This window comes from Ascaphus truei, chromosome 3, assembly GCF_040206685.1.
Source record: "Ascaphus truei isolate aAscTru1 chromosome 3, aAscTru1.hap1, whole genome shotgun sequence".
Classification (NCBI taxonomy): domain Eukaryota; kingdom Metazoa; phylum Chordata; class Amphibia; order Anura; family Ascaphidae; genus Ascaphus; species Ascaphus truei.
Genome location: NC_134485.1, coordinates 143,683,848 through 143,700,136, shown reverse-complemented (window position 1 = coordinate 143,700,136; position 16,289 = coordinate 143,683,848). Strand labels below are relative to the sequence as shown.

At 43.5% G+C, this 16,289-nt stretch overlaps 1 protein-coding gene across 1 annotated transcript in view; it reads left to right on the top strand.

Annotated features, from left to right (window-relative positions):
• Positions 1–14,358, top strand: part of NLE1 (notchless homolog 1) — a 39,078-nt gene extending 24,720 nt beyond the window's left edge. The window contains exons 10-13 of the mRNA XM_075589604.1: positions 2,202–2,404; positions 4,097–4,256; positions 11,434–11,504; positions 12,762–14,358. Coding sequence (XP_075445719.1) covers positions 2,202–2,404; positions 4,097–4,256; positions 11,434–11,504; positions 12,762–12,774 — 447 coding nt within the window. The 3' untranslated portion in view covers positions 12,775–14,358. The remainder of the gene's footprint in view (positions 1–2,201; positions 2,405–4,096; positions 4,257–11,433; positions 11,505–12,761) is intronic.
• Positions 14,359–16,289: the final 1,931 nt, after the last annotated feature.

The following is a 16,289-nucleotide window of genomic DNA, read 5'->3' as shown; positions in this document are numbered from 1 at the left end:
TGAGGAAGCGACTTGAAAAAATTAAAGTAAATAAGGCACCTGGCCCCGATGGCATACATCCAAGAGTTCTCAAGGAGTTAAGCTCAGTAATAGCAAAACCATTATATTTAATATTCAAGGACTCCATTTCCACAGGCTCAGTGCCACAAGATTGGCGTAAAGCAGATGTGGTGCCTATATTTAAAAAGGGAGCTAGATCACAACTGGGAAATTACAGACCTGAAAGCCTGACTTCAATAGTAGGGAAACTACTTGAAGGTTTAATACGGGATAATATTCAGGAATACCTAATGGAAAACAAAATTATTAGTAATTGTCAGCATGGATTTATGAAGGATAGATTATGCCAAACTAACCTTATTTGTTTCTTTGAGGAGGTAAGTAGAAATTTAGACCAGGGTAATGCAGTTGATGTGGTCTACTTAGATTTTGCAAAGGCTTTTGATACGGTCTCACACGAGGTTGGTGTACAAAATAAAGCAAATTGGACTCCGTAATAATATATGCACCTTGATTGAAAACTGGTTAATGGACAGACAACAGAGGGTTGTCATAAATGGAACTTTTTCAGGTTGGGCTAAAGTCGTGAGGGGAGTACCTCAGGGATCGGTACTGGGACCCCTGATTTTTAACTTGTTTATTAATGACCTTGAGGTTGGCATCAAGAGCAAAGTCTCCATCTTTGCTGATGATACTAAATTGTGTAAGGTAATAGAATCAGAGCAGGATGTAATTTCTCTTCAGAAGGACTTGGAGAGACTGGAAACGTGGACAGGTAAATGGCAGATGAGGTTTAATACAGATAAATGTAAGGTTATGCATTTGGGATGCAAGAATAAAAAGGCGAATTACAAATTAAATGTGGATAAATTGGGGGAATCCTTGATGGAGAAGGATTTAGGAGTGCTTGTAGACAGCAGGCTTAGCAATAGTGCCCAAAGTCATGCAGTAGCTGCAAAGGCAAACAAGATCTTATCTTGCATCAAACGGGCAATGGATGGAAGGGAAGTAAACATAATTATGCCCTTTTACAAAGCATTAGTAAGACCTCACCTTGAATATGAAGTACAATTTTGTGCACCAATCCTAAGAAAATATATTATGGAACTAGAGAGAGTGCAGAGAAGAGCCACCAAATTAATAAAGGGGGTGGACAATCTAACTTATGAGGAGAGGCTAGCTAAATTAGATTTATTTACATTAGAAAAGAGGCGTCTAAGAGGGGATATGATATAACTATATACAAATATATTCGGGGACAATACAAGAAGCTTTCAAAAGAACTATTCATCCCACGGGAAGTACAAAGGACTTGGGGCCATCCCTTAAGGCTGGGGGAAAGGAGATTTCAGCAGCAACAAAGTAAAGGGTTCTTTACAGTAAGGGCAGTTAAAATGTGGAATTCATTACCCATGGAGACTGTAATGGCAGATACAATAGATTTGTTCAAAAAAAGTTGTACATCTTTTTAGATAGGCGAGGTATACAGGGATATACCAAATAAGTATACATGGGAAATATGTTGATCCAGGGATTAATCCGATTGCCAATTCTTGGAGTCAGGAAGGAATTTATTTATCCCCTTATGAGACATCATTGGATGATATGACTCTGGGGGGTTTTGTTTGCCTTCCTCTGGATCAATAAGTAAGTATAGATAAAGGATAAAGTACTGTATCTGTTGTCTAAATTTAGCATAGGTTGAACTTGATGGACGTACGTCTTTTTTTCAACCTCGTCTACTATGTAACTATGTAACAAGCACTTATGTGCTGTGCTACTTATTTTATATGGCAGCGATCAAAAGAATATCTGCATGTACTTTTCTCATACAGATATGTGAACATCGCTCAGAAGAAATTAGATAAAATTAAAACTAGCACTGAATATTCATTTGTTTTTTCTCAAAAACAGTTTTGGAGATGGTGTTCTTCTGGCCAATAGGCATTATACATCTGTAAGAAGTCAACCTGTGGCCCCATTTGCCTATTAAAAATTACATTTTATGATTTCTGTATTTTTACTTTCATGCCTATGTTCATTCTACTATACAATGTTTTTATAGCACGTTTTTAAATGTATAATTGTATCTGGTAAAAATGCTTCAGTGACCTTTTGGCTGGTATGTGAGAACCACATTTGAAGTTTACCTAGAAAGATGGGTTTCCCAGCATTGGCTTAACTGACCTCCTGTCCCACAGGGGCAGGCTCCTGAGAGGCTTGTGTCCGGCTCTGACGACTTCACACTGTTTCTCTGGGCCCCAGCTGAGGACAAGAAGCATTTGCAAAGGATGACTGGACACCAGGCTCTGATCAATGAAGTTCTTTTCTCCCCTGACACGCGTATCATCGCCAGCGCTTCTTTTGACAAATCAATCAAGCTGTGGGATGGCAAGACTGGAAAGTAAGTGACTTACCTTGTGTGTGTGTGTGTAGATATTTCCATTACTTATTCAAGCTAAGTCGTAAGGTTTCTTACGGTCATACAGTAGTTGAATCTTTCATGCACAGATTTCAATTGTTCTGAACTAGTGAAGCTTTCACCAATTAAAGTTAGCTACCCTAGCCCTAAATCGTGTTTTATTTTTTTGCAAAATGTTTATTTGAGCAGCAATCCCCCCAAATACACCACCACCCCCCCCCCCTAAACCCCCAATCATTTTGTGTCCACAAAGGAAGTATTATTGCCTGGTGGATAAAATGTCTCCTCATTCATGAATTTGGGGGTTTCCTATAAGTCAGGAGACACCCACCCCTCCCCCTGGTTCAGGTTCAAAAAAAATAAAACTTGAAATGGTACTTTTAAGCCTTTCTTCAATGGAGTCCAAGATGTTTAGATTTATTATGCTTTATTTATAACGTACCAAAATATTCTGTAGCGCAGTACAACGGGTCGGATTACAAACCATAAAATATCAAATATTAACATACAGTAAAAATGTAGGTAAGGAGGGCCCTGCCCCATGGAGCTTACAATCTATAAGGAAGGGTAAGTGGAAACCGAAGGTACTTGAGCATAAGAAGGTTTGTGTGTTTTGGATAGCTGCTTCTTACCTGAAGGAGTTGGTATTGGGGAAGAGGTCGGATTATGCAGAAGTAGATCTGTGAGAGTAGGAAAGACCGATATGCTTCAATACACATCTGAAATATTTAACCGAAGCCCAATACCAGGCAGCTGTAACATCAGCAAACAGCTGACACCCTTTGGCTACCGTCAGCTACCATAAAAAATTGCCACCTTTGCGGGGTGGGGCGGGGGGGGTGCTGACGATATCCAGGTTTGTGAAGTTTCGTCTCTCTTCTTCCTCATTCTAACCCTATGCATTCTGGCTTGGTGGACAGGAACAGTTAGTGAGGCATATTGGGGAGACTCTTAGGCTGAGCTCAGACAGGCTGCTACACTACTGCGTGCCCGCGCCCCTCTGCTGGGCGATGTGTGCTCATCCCCAGCAGACAGAATGACGCATTTGGAGGCGGGACTTTAAGGGGGGGGAAAAACTAAGTGTGTGTGTTTGTGATTGGCTGGCGAAGTACACATGACGCGGCTGCCGCTTGAAATTACAACTTCAGTTGTCTCCAAGTGCAGCGGCGTCAACGCTGCACTTCGCCGCCGGGTGTCGTTTTCAGTTTGAAAACTACCACACACCAAAGCGAAAGAGTGGCGAACGTCCGCACGCACGTAAGGTCGCACACGTCGCATTGCATCCTGTCTGAGCTCGGCCTCAGTGGGCCCCCTTTGCTGTCATTCTGGTGTTTCTAAGAGGGTCTGAGGTAAATTTGGTGCATTTTAGTCGTCCTAAATGGGGAAATTTGTTCACTTAAAATAAAGTTGGTTTAAAAATAAAAACATTTTAAGCCTAATGTTCGCGAATGCATTTTTACGTTTCTCAGGAAAAGTAAAAAAAAAAATAAGATGCAAACAAAAACAGACTGAAAATACTTAATTTCTCTCCAAAAATCTTATGGTAGAATTTGATGCAACTTTTTAAATGCAAATGCATCTTTTAATCTACCTCCATAAATTGGATAGGTAGTACAGTGACAAGACTTGGCCTGATTTATGTCTTTTTTTTTTTTTTCTCTCCTTGCATATCAGATACTTATCATCTTTGAGAGGTCACGTCTCTGCAGTATATCAGATCGCCTGGTCAGCGGACAGCAGGCTTCTAGTAAGTGGTAGCAGTGACAGTACGCTCAAGGTCTGGGATACAAAGACCAAGAAGCTCTGTGTGGATCTCCCAGGACACGCAGATGAGGTACGTGGTGTCTGATATTCACCTATAGCTCTTGCTTGCCAGAAACTGCTGTCCCTCAATCATTTGCTTTACTACATACTTTATCTGTACAAACCCATCTAAGGAAGCAACAACATGCTGTAAATAGTCTACTTAATCAGTTGCTGATGTTAGCTGTAATCCATTACTCTAAGGCAGCGGTGCGCAAACTGGGGGGTGGGAGAATTTATAGGGTGCGCGGCGGTTACAGAGGCCCTGCACTCTTCCCCGTGGCATTTAAATTAAATGCCGGGGCAGGCGTGAGGCCTCTATAACTCGCTTACCTGCTGCCAGCCGGGTCTTAGGCGTCGCAATGGCAACACGGCGTCAAATGACGCCATGGGGTCACGTGACGTCACATGACCCGCAACATCATTTGACGCCGAGCCATTGGAAGAGGGGGGTGCGAAAGCTGCGGCTCCTGGGAAGGGGATTGCAGCTCAAGAAGTTTGCGCACCCCTGCTCTAAGGTACTCTAGTCTATGATGTTACTACTTCGCGCTGCATTAGTTGATGCATGCATTCTATGCATGGTTTGTTGCACAGATATTGGGAAGTTGTCAATTTATTTTACTGTTTATGCTGAATTGAAGGATTTGGGGGGGGGGGGAGAGATTGTGATTCCTTCTATAGCCTTGTATATCAATACTATACTAACAATCATATAATATACACGTGCATGGAAATTAGAACTTGGTATGCATTTTGTAGAGCATCATCATTCTGGAAATGTTGAATATCCGTCGTTCTATAAAGCAGCACTAGTCCAATTTTTATTCTTGCCCTTTCCAACGCTGTTTATATTGTTCGAATGCTTAGATCTCCTGAATGGAGCCTCAGATGTAAGTGCCCCAAGAGGTTAAAACGGAGGTCTGACCTAGAATCTAATACAGTCTCTAGATCAGCGTTGTCGAATAGGAATTCAAAGCTATCCACACTTGTGGTTGTCATCATTCTATATTCGCCACATTATCGGGTCAGTCACAATAGCCCCTTCTCTCTTTAACCTTCCCACACCTCTCCACCCACCTCCTCCCCGTCTTCCCTCCCCCCATACACGCACTAAGCTCCCCTTCCCCAATACACATAATAACCGCTCAAATACACAACCCCCTACACCTTACCTGGGGGAAGGCCTCCGATCACATGGGAGAATGAGGAAGCTGGCTCAACTTCCTATGCGTAGGGGTTGTGCTCTGTCAATAGGTTCTGGCCCCGCAGCTGCCTACATGTGGCAAATGTATTGGACACCACTGCTCTAAAGGGTGCAATAATAACCTCAGATGCTTGAGATGAAGAAAATATATATATATATATATATTACAGAAAGGGAAGGGGAGAGAGAGAACATAGAGTAGTATGTCTGTTATGGATCCCTATTAGAGGATATGAAATGCACTTAATGGTTGAAGAAAATTAAGCATGTATCCAAAAATGCTTGTTCAGGAACAATGCTGGTCTTTGACGTGGGCTGGAACCGAGGATTCCTTTTCAGATTGGCGCCTCGTTACAGGATCTCAGCTGGACTGCACAGGTACTTCTCCGTATTGGGTACATACCATGCAGGGGAGATAACCATAGAAAACACATATAATGTAATACTATTTATTAAAAATATAAAGCCTTAAAGTATAAGGTATTGCACTCACACTTTACAATAACACTGAAAGCAGTAGGAGACTTTTTTGCAGGCTGAGTCTCTCACACTCCGATATCTGCCTCTGCTGTCCGTTTTAGTTATCATGTAACCCGCCCAGAATCTCACAGGAACTAGGTCCTCTTTATACAGTGTGTCTGTGTCTATGCTGCAAAGCTGTACCTCGCTGGTTAGGTGTTCAACCGCACATGCGACTCAGTACTGAACTGGCATCTTCTCTATCCACACTGCTTCCGCATCACATGGTTTCACCTCCTCTCGCGCGATTTGGGTGATGATTCGCCGGCAAGGCTCCACTGAGCTCCCGAAGTTCTGACGGCCCCCAGTGTATAACTAAACGGACTGAGAACCTGCAGGGGCAGATATCTGTATGAGACTCTGCAATAAAATTGAAAGCACTAGGAGAGTTTTTAGCAGGCAAAGTGTGAGTGCAATACCTTTATACTTTAAGGTTTTTATATTTGTAATAAATAGTATTACACTATGTGTTTTCTATGGTTATCTCTCCTGCACGATGTGTACCCAATACGGAGAAGTACCTGTGCAGTCCAGCTGAGATCAAGTAATGAGATGCCAATCTGAAAAGGAATCCTCGGTTCCAGCCCACGTCAAAGACCAGCATTTTTGGATAAATGCTTAATCTTCTTCAACCATTGTGAGTGCGTCTCTTACCCTCTAATAGGGATTCATAACGGGCATACTACTCTGTTCTCTCTCTCCACCTTCCCTTTCTTCTTTTTCTGCGCCTAGGTCATCTTCACCGTTAAAATCCTCTCGGCTATTGTGGGGTCGAGGACCTAATTGGCTGCATTAATTAGGGAAAACATAGTCGCTGGTTAGCACCTCCCTTTTATTATATAAAATATATCATCATTTTTCTTATATTGTGTTTATTTATGCACTGTTGTTGATTGATCAGATTCTGGGGGGATTGCCTCTTTAACACACAGCATTAACTAACAGCCGAGTCCTTCACAGATGAGGTTCATCTATTCGTATTCAGGGGAGAATGTATAGGCAGCAAAGTTAAAGAGCTGCAATTATTTGTAGTACACCCCAATAATTCTCAGCATGCAGCTGCTTTTACAGCGACTGCCCTCATAGTCTAATTAGGTGGATTACTACATTGTTCGTACTCTGAATGAAATAGGGCATTTTAGGAGCAAAGAATGTCGTTTCAGTTTACCAAAATGTTTATGCTCAAGTGTTACGGGATATATTTAATTCCATTACAAAATCTCTCCATTTGATTACTGTAATAAGCACGAGCACACATGCAAATACAATAGAGCAGAGCTGCACAACATGCGGTCCTCCGGGGCACCCCGTGCGGCCCGCGACGGACCCCCTTCAACCCTCCCTTCTTCACCCCCCTCTTCTTCACACCCCTTCCCTGGTTGGGAAAGGACGCGCTCCAGTAGTGTCTGTGCGCTCCCTCCTCCAGCACGGGGACGCGCTCTAGCAGTGTAGCGCGACCCGGAACTTCCGGGTCTGCTGCTAGAACGCGCATCCCTCGCGCTTCCCTGCCGCCGCCATCACCAGGTAAGCATGGGGGTGGGTGGCTGCTGACATGGTAGGGGGGAGGGGGATGGGGGGCTGCAGACATGGGAGGGGGGTGGGGGGCTGCAGATATGGGTGGGGGGCTGCAGATATGGGTGGGGGGCTGCAGACATAGGTGGGGGGCTGCAGACATGGGTGGGGGGCTGCAGACATGGTTGGGGGGCTGCTGACATATGGGGGGCTGCTGACATATGGGGGGGGGGGGGCTGCTGAAATGGAATGGGCTGTGGGGGGCTGCTGAAATGGGCTGTGGGGGGCTGCTGAAATGGGCTGTGGGGGGCTGCTGAAATGGGCTGTGGGGCCCGACTGTTTTCCTTGTGAGGTGGGAGAGTGGTGGGAGTTGCAAGGGGGGGGGAGGGGGGAGAGAGTGGTGTGAGTTGCAGGGGGGGGGGGGAAGAGTGGTGTGAGTTGCAGGGGGGGAGAGTGGTGTGAGTTGCAGGGGGGGGGAGGAGTGGTGTGAGTTGCAGGGGGGCAGAAGTGGTGTGAGTTGCATGGGGGGTGGAAGAGTTGTGTGAGTTGCATGGGGGGGAGAGTGGTGTGAGGTGCAGGGGGGGAGAGTGGTGTGAGTTTCGGGGGGGGAGAGTGGTGTGAGTTTCGGGGGGAGAGTGGTGTGAGTTGCGGGGGGGAGAGTGGTGTGAGTTGCGGGGGGGGGAGAGTGCTGTGAGTTGCGGGGGGGGAGAGTGCTGTGAGGTGCAGGGGGGGAGAGTGCTGTGAGGTGCAGGGGGGGAGAGTGCTGTGAGGTGCAGGGGGGGAGAGTGCTGTGAGGTGCAGGGGGGGAGAGTGCTGTGAGGTGCAGGGGGGGAGAATGATGTGAGGTGCAGGGGGGGAGAATGATGTGGTGTGCAGGGGGTTATTGTGTGTTTGATGTTGAGGGGGAGTATTATGTGTGTGGGTGAGGGGGAGAGATGGGGGTATGAGAGATAGATGGGGAGTATCGCAAATGTTGATAGTGAGGGGTTCTGGGGGAGGTATGATGATGAGGGGTGCTGGAGGAGAGATGATAATGATGATGATTTTACCCATGCGGCCCAAATATTTTTTTTCCTTGGAGCAGTTCGGCCCTTCTCACTTTACGATTTAAATTAAATGCCGGGGGACCGCATGAGGCCTCTATAATATACTTCTCTTCCAGCAAAGCGTCATCCTGGTAACCCGGCGTCAAATGATGCCGTGGGGTCACGTTACCATGGCCCCGCGCATCATTTGACGCACGGGGAAAAGTTTGCGCACCCCTGTCCTAATTGACACTCTGACACCTTAAATAAAGAGAGCGGGGGTGGAAAGGAGGGGTTAGTGGGTAGGTACTAAGAGGCTACGCGATAGTCTGCTCTAATAAACTTCAACTCGGAATGTAAAGCAGCTGTGGGGATAGACTATATGATAATAATAATAGCATGTTCTTGTATAGCGCTGCTAGTTTTTTACGTAGCACTTTACAGAGACATTTTGCATTTTGCCCAGTGGAGCTTACAATCTATGTTTTTGGTGCCTGAGGCACAGTGAGATAAAGTGACTTGCCCATGGTCACAAGGAGCCGACACCAGGAATTGAACCAGGCTCCCATGCTTCAAACTGAGTGTCTTTACTCATTGAGCCACTCCTCCCTATATCCTTACGACCTAGTCCAGCCAGAGTAGAACAGTGCTTGCCCTGCATAGGGGTTACCTTGAGAAAGCACTCTACGTGGGAAACAGCCGTCGGTTTGTGCATCCAAACTGATGTCATCAGATGTCTGATTTCATCTGTGTCAGATCCGGTAGGGCAGCAAGAGGGAAGCTTCAGCAGTGACTGCAGCTCTACACTGGACCGTGGCCCTCTGGTTAGCTGCTTCTGGGCGTAGGCTTGGCCTATTACAAATCTCAAAAGCAATTCTGATCTGCTTCTAGTCTAGTCCTAGCTTGGGGGTACTTTCACTACTTCTATTGGTCTCAATTTACTATCCGCTCTACCTATGCAGGGCTAACCCGGTTCTACTCTGGCTGCATTAGGTCTTAAGGATATATAGTCTATCCCCACAGCTGCTTTTCATTCTGATGTGAGGTTTATTAGAGCAGACTATCTCCTAGCCTCTCCCTACCTTTCCACTAACCCCTCCTCTCCACCTCCGCTCTCTTTATTAAAGGTATCTGAGTATCTATACAGTGCTTCAGCTACCTTGGCATCACAGTATGTATCAATCTACTTAATGATACACTAGCCAAACTGAGCTTTGCATATTACCCAACATTCTACCTAATCATAAACAGACTTCTATACAGTGGTTTTTAGAGCGTTGGTGCTTCAGGGCATCTATATACATTTTAGTTTGAGGGAGTGATCTTTATCCTACACCCCTCTTTAACTGATCCCTCCTTAGCTACCTAATGGTACTTTTTAATTTCTGTTTGTCTGCGTGTCACCTAGATGGGAGGCATATACTCTGCTACCACTATTTATTTTATATATATATATATATATATATATGTTCAAATGTGGTTAATACAATTTGTTTTAGACCACTCATACTCTTAGGCACTATGCTGTGAGTATTGCTGCTGCCGCTGAGTGCGCACATGCTTGAGCGGTGACATCAGCAACTCTCCAAGCATAAGCGCTCGGCTGTCCTGCATATTTTTTTTTTTTCAAGCGCGAGCAGGGGGGTGTGCCGAGCAGTGACTGGTGCTGATTGGTTGCTGATGGTCATGTAACCCTTCAGCGTGCCTGGAAATCAATTTCATCCTTCTCACGTCCACGAATGCGCGCCGTGTGAGCGTGGCCGGATACATTGACATTCATTGAACTCAATGCGCCAAGCGCGCTCCGCTGCAGCGTCGACGCAAACTAACCTTGTAGCCAGCACACAGCCTAAACACATTGACACTGGGAATACCTTTTCCTTGTCTACAATTCTGTAGCAGTCACTCGGCAACACTGTAGCCCTCCAAATTTGCTTGAAGTTTAATTGATTCTTAAATCAGGCTCTCTTGCACGTTACTTTTCTGTACCTACATACTCTGGGTCTGAGTACACTCTCTGTGGAGGCTTTTCTCTGCGCTTTCGTCTTTCCACAGATTGAAATGGAGGTTTTTTTTTTTTTGTTTTTTTTTTCTGTCATAAAAATGTTGCTCCGGTTCTATGAAGAACATAGAAGTGCTTACTTCTCTAAGTGGAAGTGGCGTTATACTACTATTTGGAGGTGTACACTTTAGGATACATTTTTATTTATTTTTTCTACTAACTGTGCTGCTGTGCACACTAATTTAATCTATGAAAAACACATCATGTTCCACTAAAAGGTATCACAACCTATGTTAAATCCATTCTTCTCCAGGACCAATGCAACTACTAGAATTTTGAAGTAAAGTGATTTTCTTGTTTTGTCAGGCTTTTAAAAATAAAATTGCAGAAAACGACTAACTTAGCAGTGTACCAGGGGTCACTGTTTACAGATAGGAGACATGCAGAGCTCCTCATGGTGGTAGCTTGAAAGACCATGCTGTGTAGCTCTGTTACAGTACTTCATGTTTTAATATATCAGAGGAGTTGCCTTTTCTTCATCAAGCGGATATCTGTGATGTATACCTCTTCAGATGCATTTAGCAATACTATGTATTATTGATTTTCAAGCGCACTGTTTAGAACATTTACGACTACATTACTTGCAAAAGTGCAATTGTTAATACTAATTTTGAACATTGGAATATGTCATACTTTAAATAGAGTATTATTTTTTTTGTTTGTTTGTTTTTGTTTCTGTGGTTCAGTAAGGGAATACAGCCAACATAAAAATCAGGCCTCAACTGGTGATGACCTGATGTCACCCTAATTCAATGTAATGATGTCTATTACCACTCCACAGGAAATGTCAAGACGTAATATGCCTGTAACCTTCTCCTGTGTGTGTAATGCAGTTTATTGTAGCAGTGCTGTATAGAACATACAAACAAATGTTTTCTTGTTACAGGTCTTTGCCGTTGACTGGAGCCCCGATGGACAGAGAGTAGCCAGTGGAGGGAAAGATAAGTGTTTAAGGATGTAAGTATGTGTTCACTTCTACATATGGCTTCTAACAAATCCCTGGCACATTGTTGCCTAAATTCTTCTAGGCTGCTTTTGACCATACAACACAAAGGGGAAATCTCAAACTCACAATAACCCCGACGTGGGTTAGCAAGGAGTGATTTGGGGCGCACCCCAACCCTTTCCCGGTATGAACAGCTTCTCGTCTGACCCGTCCTATTTTTATGTATATGTATATAAATAAAATATGGTCTTGATTTTAGTGAGTTTTGTGTATTAACGAATATTGCTAGCAACTGTTGTGAGGATTTTAAGATCATTTGTATAACTGATTGTTGATTTGTATGGTGGGCAGCTCCTGCTTGATATTGTAGCCTATAACATTTTAGGGTCTGTCATACCTATAATCACAACCAGCTGAGTTTGATTAGAAGTTATAGCATGGTAGGGTATTTCAACTCTGCGCCTCCAAAGTGCTAGCATATCCCCAGGAGAAGCACACAGACTGGAATAACACGTTGGGCTTTTTGGACCTTGGAGGCCATCCTACCAACTGACCAGAGTTCCAGCTTGCTGATGTCTGCCCCAATCGATCTGCCGGTGAGAGCAGCAGGCGCAGGCTACTACACGTGGAGGACGGGTCAGACGAGGAGCTGTTCAAATCGGGAAAGGGTTGGAGTGCGTCCCAAGTCACTCCTTGCTTACCCACATCGGGGTTATTGTGAGCTTGAGATTTCCCCTTTGTGTTGTTTATTCAAGGAGTAAATACGTTAATGCACCATCCATTCTGAATTTGTTTCTTCCCTACATATCTACAATGGAGATTTAAAGCAAGATGCAACATGAGTACTGTGACATTTTGAATAAGTGCTGGTATCCATATTACCTTTTATTCACTATATGGTTATTCACTTTATCCACTTCATTTAATATCAGTTTGCGCCATACACACTCTTTTTTCACTGGTTTTCAATGCAGCTTGGACACTGGTAGTGTTTTTTGGCTGCATCTGATTTGTGTATATTGTTTATGGTGCATTATGTTATTTTCATATATGTTTGTTTATGCACATATATACAATTTACATTTGTCACAATTTGAGCACCTGTACATAAGTTTGTGCCTTATTTCAATCACATTTGCTTTTGACCATAACTTTGAAAGGCTAAAACACATCTGAAATAGAGGCAATTTTTATTGCTGTATATCTGTTACCAATGGTCCTGTCAAATCCTGTCGTGCTGACCTGACTTTGTGTTCTTTCCTGTCTAGATGGAGGCGATGAGAAAACAAAAAAAAATTTTAATTACTTGCAGAAAGCTGGGAATTCAGTCAGCTGCTGGTATGTTCCCACCATGAAGATGGGATCCTGTGCCTGGTCTATCCGAACATGACCCAAATACACTTATTTTTCAATTCAAAGATTACACATTTAATCTGTTCCTCCTTTACAGTTCCATTTTATTAGTTATGCACGAATGTATACAAACACTTGTAATTTGCAAACGATAAAATTACGACGTGAGGCTCCATTTGAGAATTGTAATCACGCTTGTTATCACCATCATGCATTTCTCTGACTCACTGTATTTTGGATTAACATACTTTTAAAGCAGCAGTTCACGGGAACCCTATCCCCAGCAAAATGTGCAAAATGATTGTGCGGCACTTGATAAATCATAGAATTTCTTACACTTTCAGAGAAATAACTCCAAATTATAGCTATTTGCACTCACTACCACCTCAAAACAACAATAGAGGGGATCGTGTGGAAGGACCCTCTTGCATGTTTTTGCTGCAGGTTAGAGTACAGTACCTTATGCGTGTTTGTGTGTTGCAACGATAACTTTTTGGGCTCTGCAAGTGTAGAGGTACTGTATAACTATATAGTGCAACATTTTTATTTCTAGTGTCAGAAATTGCAATATTCCTCAACAGTTCTACTGAGCAATTCAAAGTTTTGGTATCGTCATTGCTACTTTTACAACTAAGCAGACGTTAAGGATACTTAACTTCTTATTGGAAGTTAAGGATACTCTAAGAATTCTTATTGGTTGTCTTTTTGGTATTCATGTTTAGAACAGCGCTACTGTTATAGTTGACCTCTTGACACCAGATGCACAGTAGGACATGTTGCTGTTACAATTGAAAAATAATTTTAAGGATTAACCACATACGAATGAGGGCGATGAAAAAAAAAAATATATAAAAAGAATAGCTATGATACATTTATTTGTGTTAATGTATTTAGAAATGACTGACATTCTACAAGGGGGAAGGTTATTCAACATGATTAAAGCAGCAGTCATACTGGCTTTTGTTTTATGATGCCTGAATCTGTGTTGTCATTGGGATCCACCAGCATGTTGAGCTGACAATATTAGTATTCATTGGCTTGTATTTAAGTAATAATCCCCGAAAACAGGGCATTACTTGCCAATAATGAATTGGCCGGAAGAGTTGAAGGCACACAGTAGACACCTTTCTCCTTTGTGTTCTCCTGTGCGGTACTCTTCTCCTTTGTGTTCTCCTGTGCGGTACTCTACAGGCGGTGAGAGGGAGGAATTAGTTCCTTGCTGGTGCCTCCTGTCCAATCACCTCCCCTGTCAGAGCAGCTCTCAGTCGGTGTATAAAAATACAAAGTTGATTGGCTGAAAAACCATTACTGAATGGATAATGCCTGGAATTTTGATCAATCCAAGAGCAGGAATTTCAATAATGCCTAGAATTTCTAACAGTTTAGCCTATGATTGCTGTTAACAGCTGCTGTCTCCTAGAGGAAAGACTGGGGCAGTTGTGGTATGCGCCATATTGTTTGTGTATTGTAAAATAAAAAATGTCATGAAAAAAGAGGTCATTTCAATTTTCACACATGGCTGAAGGAAGTTGCTTAATGTCCCTGATATGTTGAATCATTAAACCTCATGTAGAACAAAGCTCCTTTTTGAATGCAAAAAGTGTCAGTGTCAGTAGTGACGGGTCAAGGGTGTACCGCATGGATACAATATTCACATAAGTTAGGTTATGAGTAAAGTGAACGTGGACTCCTCGGGGAAGGGCGAGGGTTTGGCCAGTGCACCCAGCAGCGAAAGTCAAAGTTGCCGTGAAGTACCTGTTTAGTATTTTGCTGTACAACATAGATGGTATAGAATGGGGCAGACGCCTACAAGGTCACATTACGTCCAGAGCCTTAAACATCATGGAACTATCCCAGGGCCCAGAACCCACTTTGTCCAGCCATGATAACCAAACCCTTTCGATCCTGGGAAGCCTATCGTTGATGAAGCTTGTCGTTTTCTGCATTAGCAAATTGTGCCTGATCCTTTCTGAGGGTGTGAGTGAGGAGGCCCTCTCCAGGTTGCAGCAATGAAGCATTGGTTGGTGATGTGTTATAAGACTCTGAAAAGACCACGGGTTAATCATCTCAAGGGTTGAGCAGAGCCATCCATGGGATCATTGTCCACCATCTCGCATATAAGGTCAAACATCTGTCTCCACTCTGGCAATTTGTAGGCAGGTCCACCAGGTATGGAACATGTGTACCCATTTCTCCGCAGTTCGTATAGCATAGAGGGGACGCAGAGCTAAAAATTCCTACAAAAGACCTTCTAGCCATTCCCTTTAATGAATGCTATGTTGGTTTTGCACTCCCATGTAGGTGAATTTGTCCTTTGTTACTAGGAATAAAGTTTTTGTAAAAAAAAAAAAAATATGAAACCTGCTTAATGGTGAATTCTGGCATACATGCTCAGTGTGTCTGGGCAAGACCCAGCTCCAGGGGTAAGGAAGGGCATAAAGTGGCGGGGCTTGAGATGGTGACCTCAGAGGCCGTGGTCTCATACTTCTCTCTTAGCGCTTCAAAGGATATAGGCCTGGAGCCTTGGACCAGACCCTTCTCCCACCATCGACTGAAGTAAAGTTCATTCATACCTGGCTGAAATAGGGAATTGCCAAACGGGTAACATGGGAGAGAGAGTTTAAGGAAATGTGAGATGACCTGATTTGATGAGCAATGTAGAAGAGGTTACCTGACATTCCATATGCAAAACAAGAACTATAGTTTGCCGGTGCTCCAACTCACAGAGAACGTTCCTGGCCGTTCCAATAATGAATTAAATGGATGAAAGCATAGAGAGAAGGGCAGAAACGGGCTTCTGCAAAAAAAATTATTTGCCACAAATATCATTGTGGCATATTAATATTTTTGCATAAGCCCGTTTCTGCCCGTATGCTTTCCATCCATGATCGGGTTAGAGATGGGTGGGAGGTCCAATTCTTCTAAACAGCCAGGGGAGAGATTCTAGCCAACAGGGAAGTACTTCACATTTTTCCCACACATACCAGATATGTGCACCTTTTTTCTAAAGTGCCAAAGTATTAGTTGGCTGACTTGTGCTGCCTTATATTATTACAGGCAGCATGGGATACCCAGACCACCACTATTGGGTTGGCCTGACTCTCAACCTGTTGGGAACTCTGGACTTTTTGCCTGCCCATGCTGTATGATGTGAGATGACCGCTTTTGAAAGTTTTAGATATCTGAGCTTATGATTAGAATGGGGAGGGTGCAGAAAAGGTATAGGAGTTTTAGGAGTAGGTTCATCTTACACACCTGAATTCTCCCACAAACCCTGGCTCTTGGATAAGTTCTAAGTAGACCGCTAATTTGCCCGCAGTTGAACCCGTTGATTGTTTTGGGTAATTTAACTCCCAGATGTGACAGGGAAGACTTTTGCCAGTAAAATAAATGTTTTTATAAAGATGAGTTTAATTCTTTCCTGGGATATGTTCAGGCTCTTA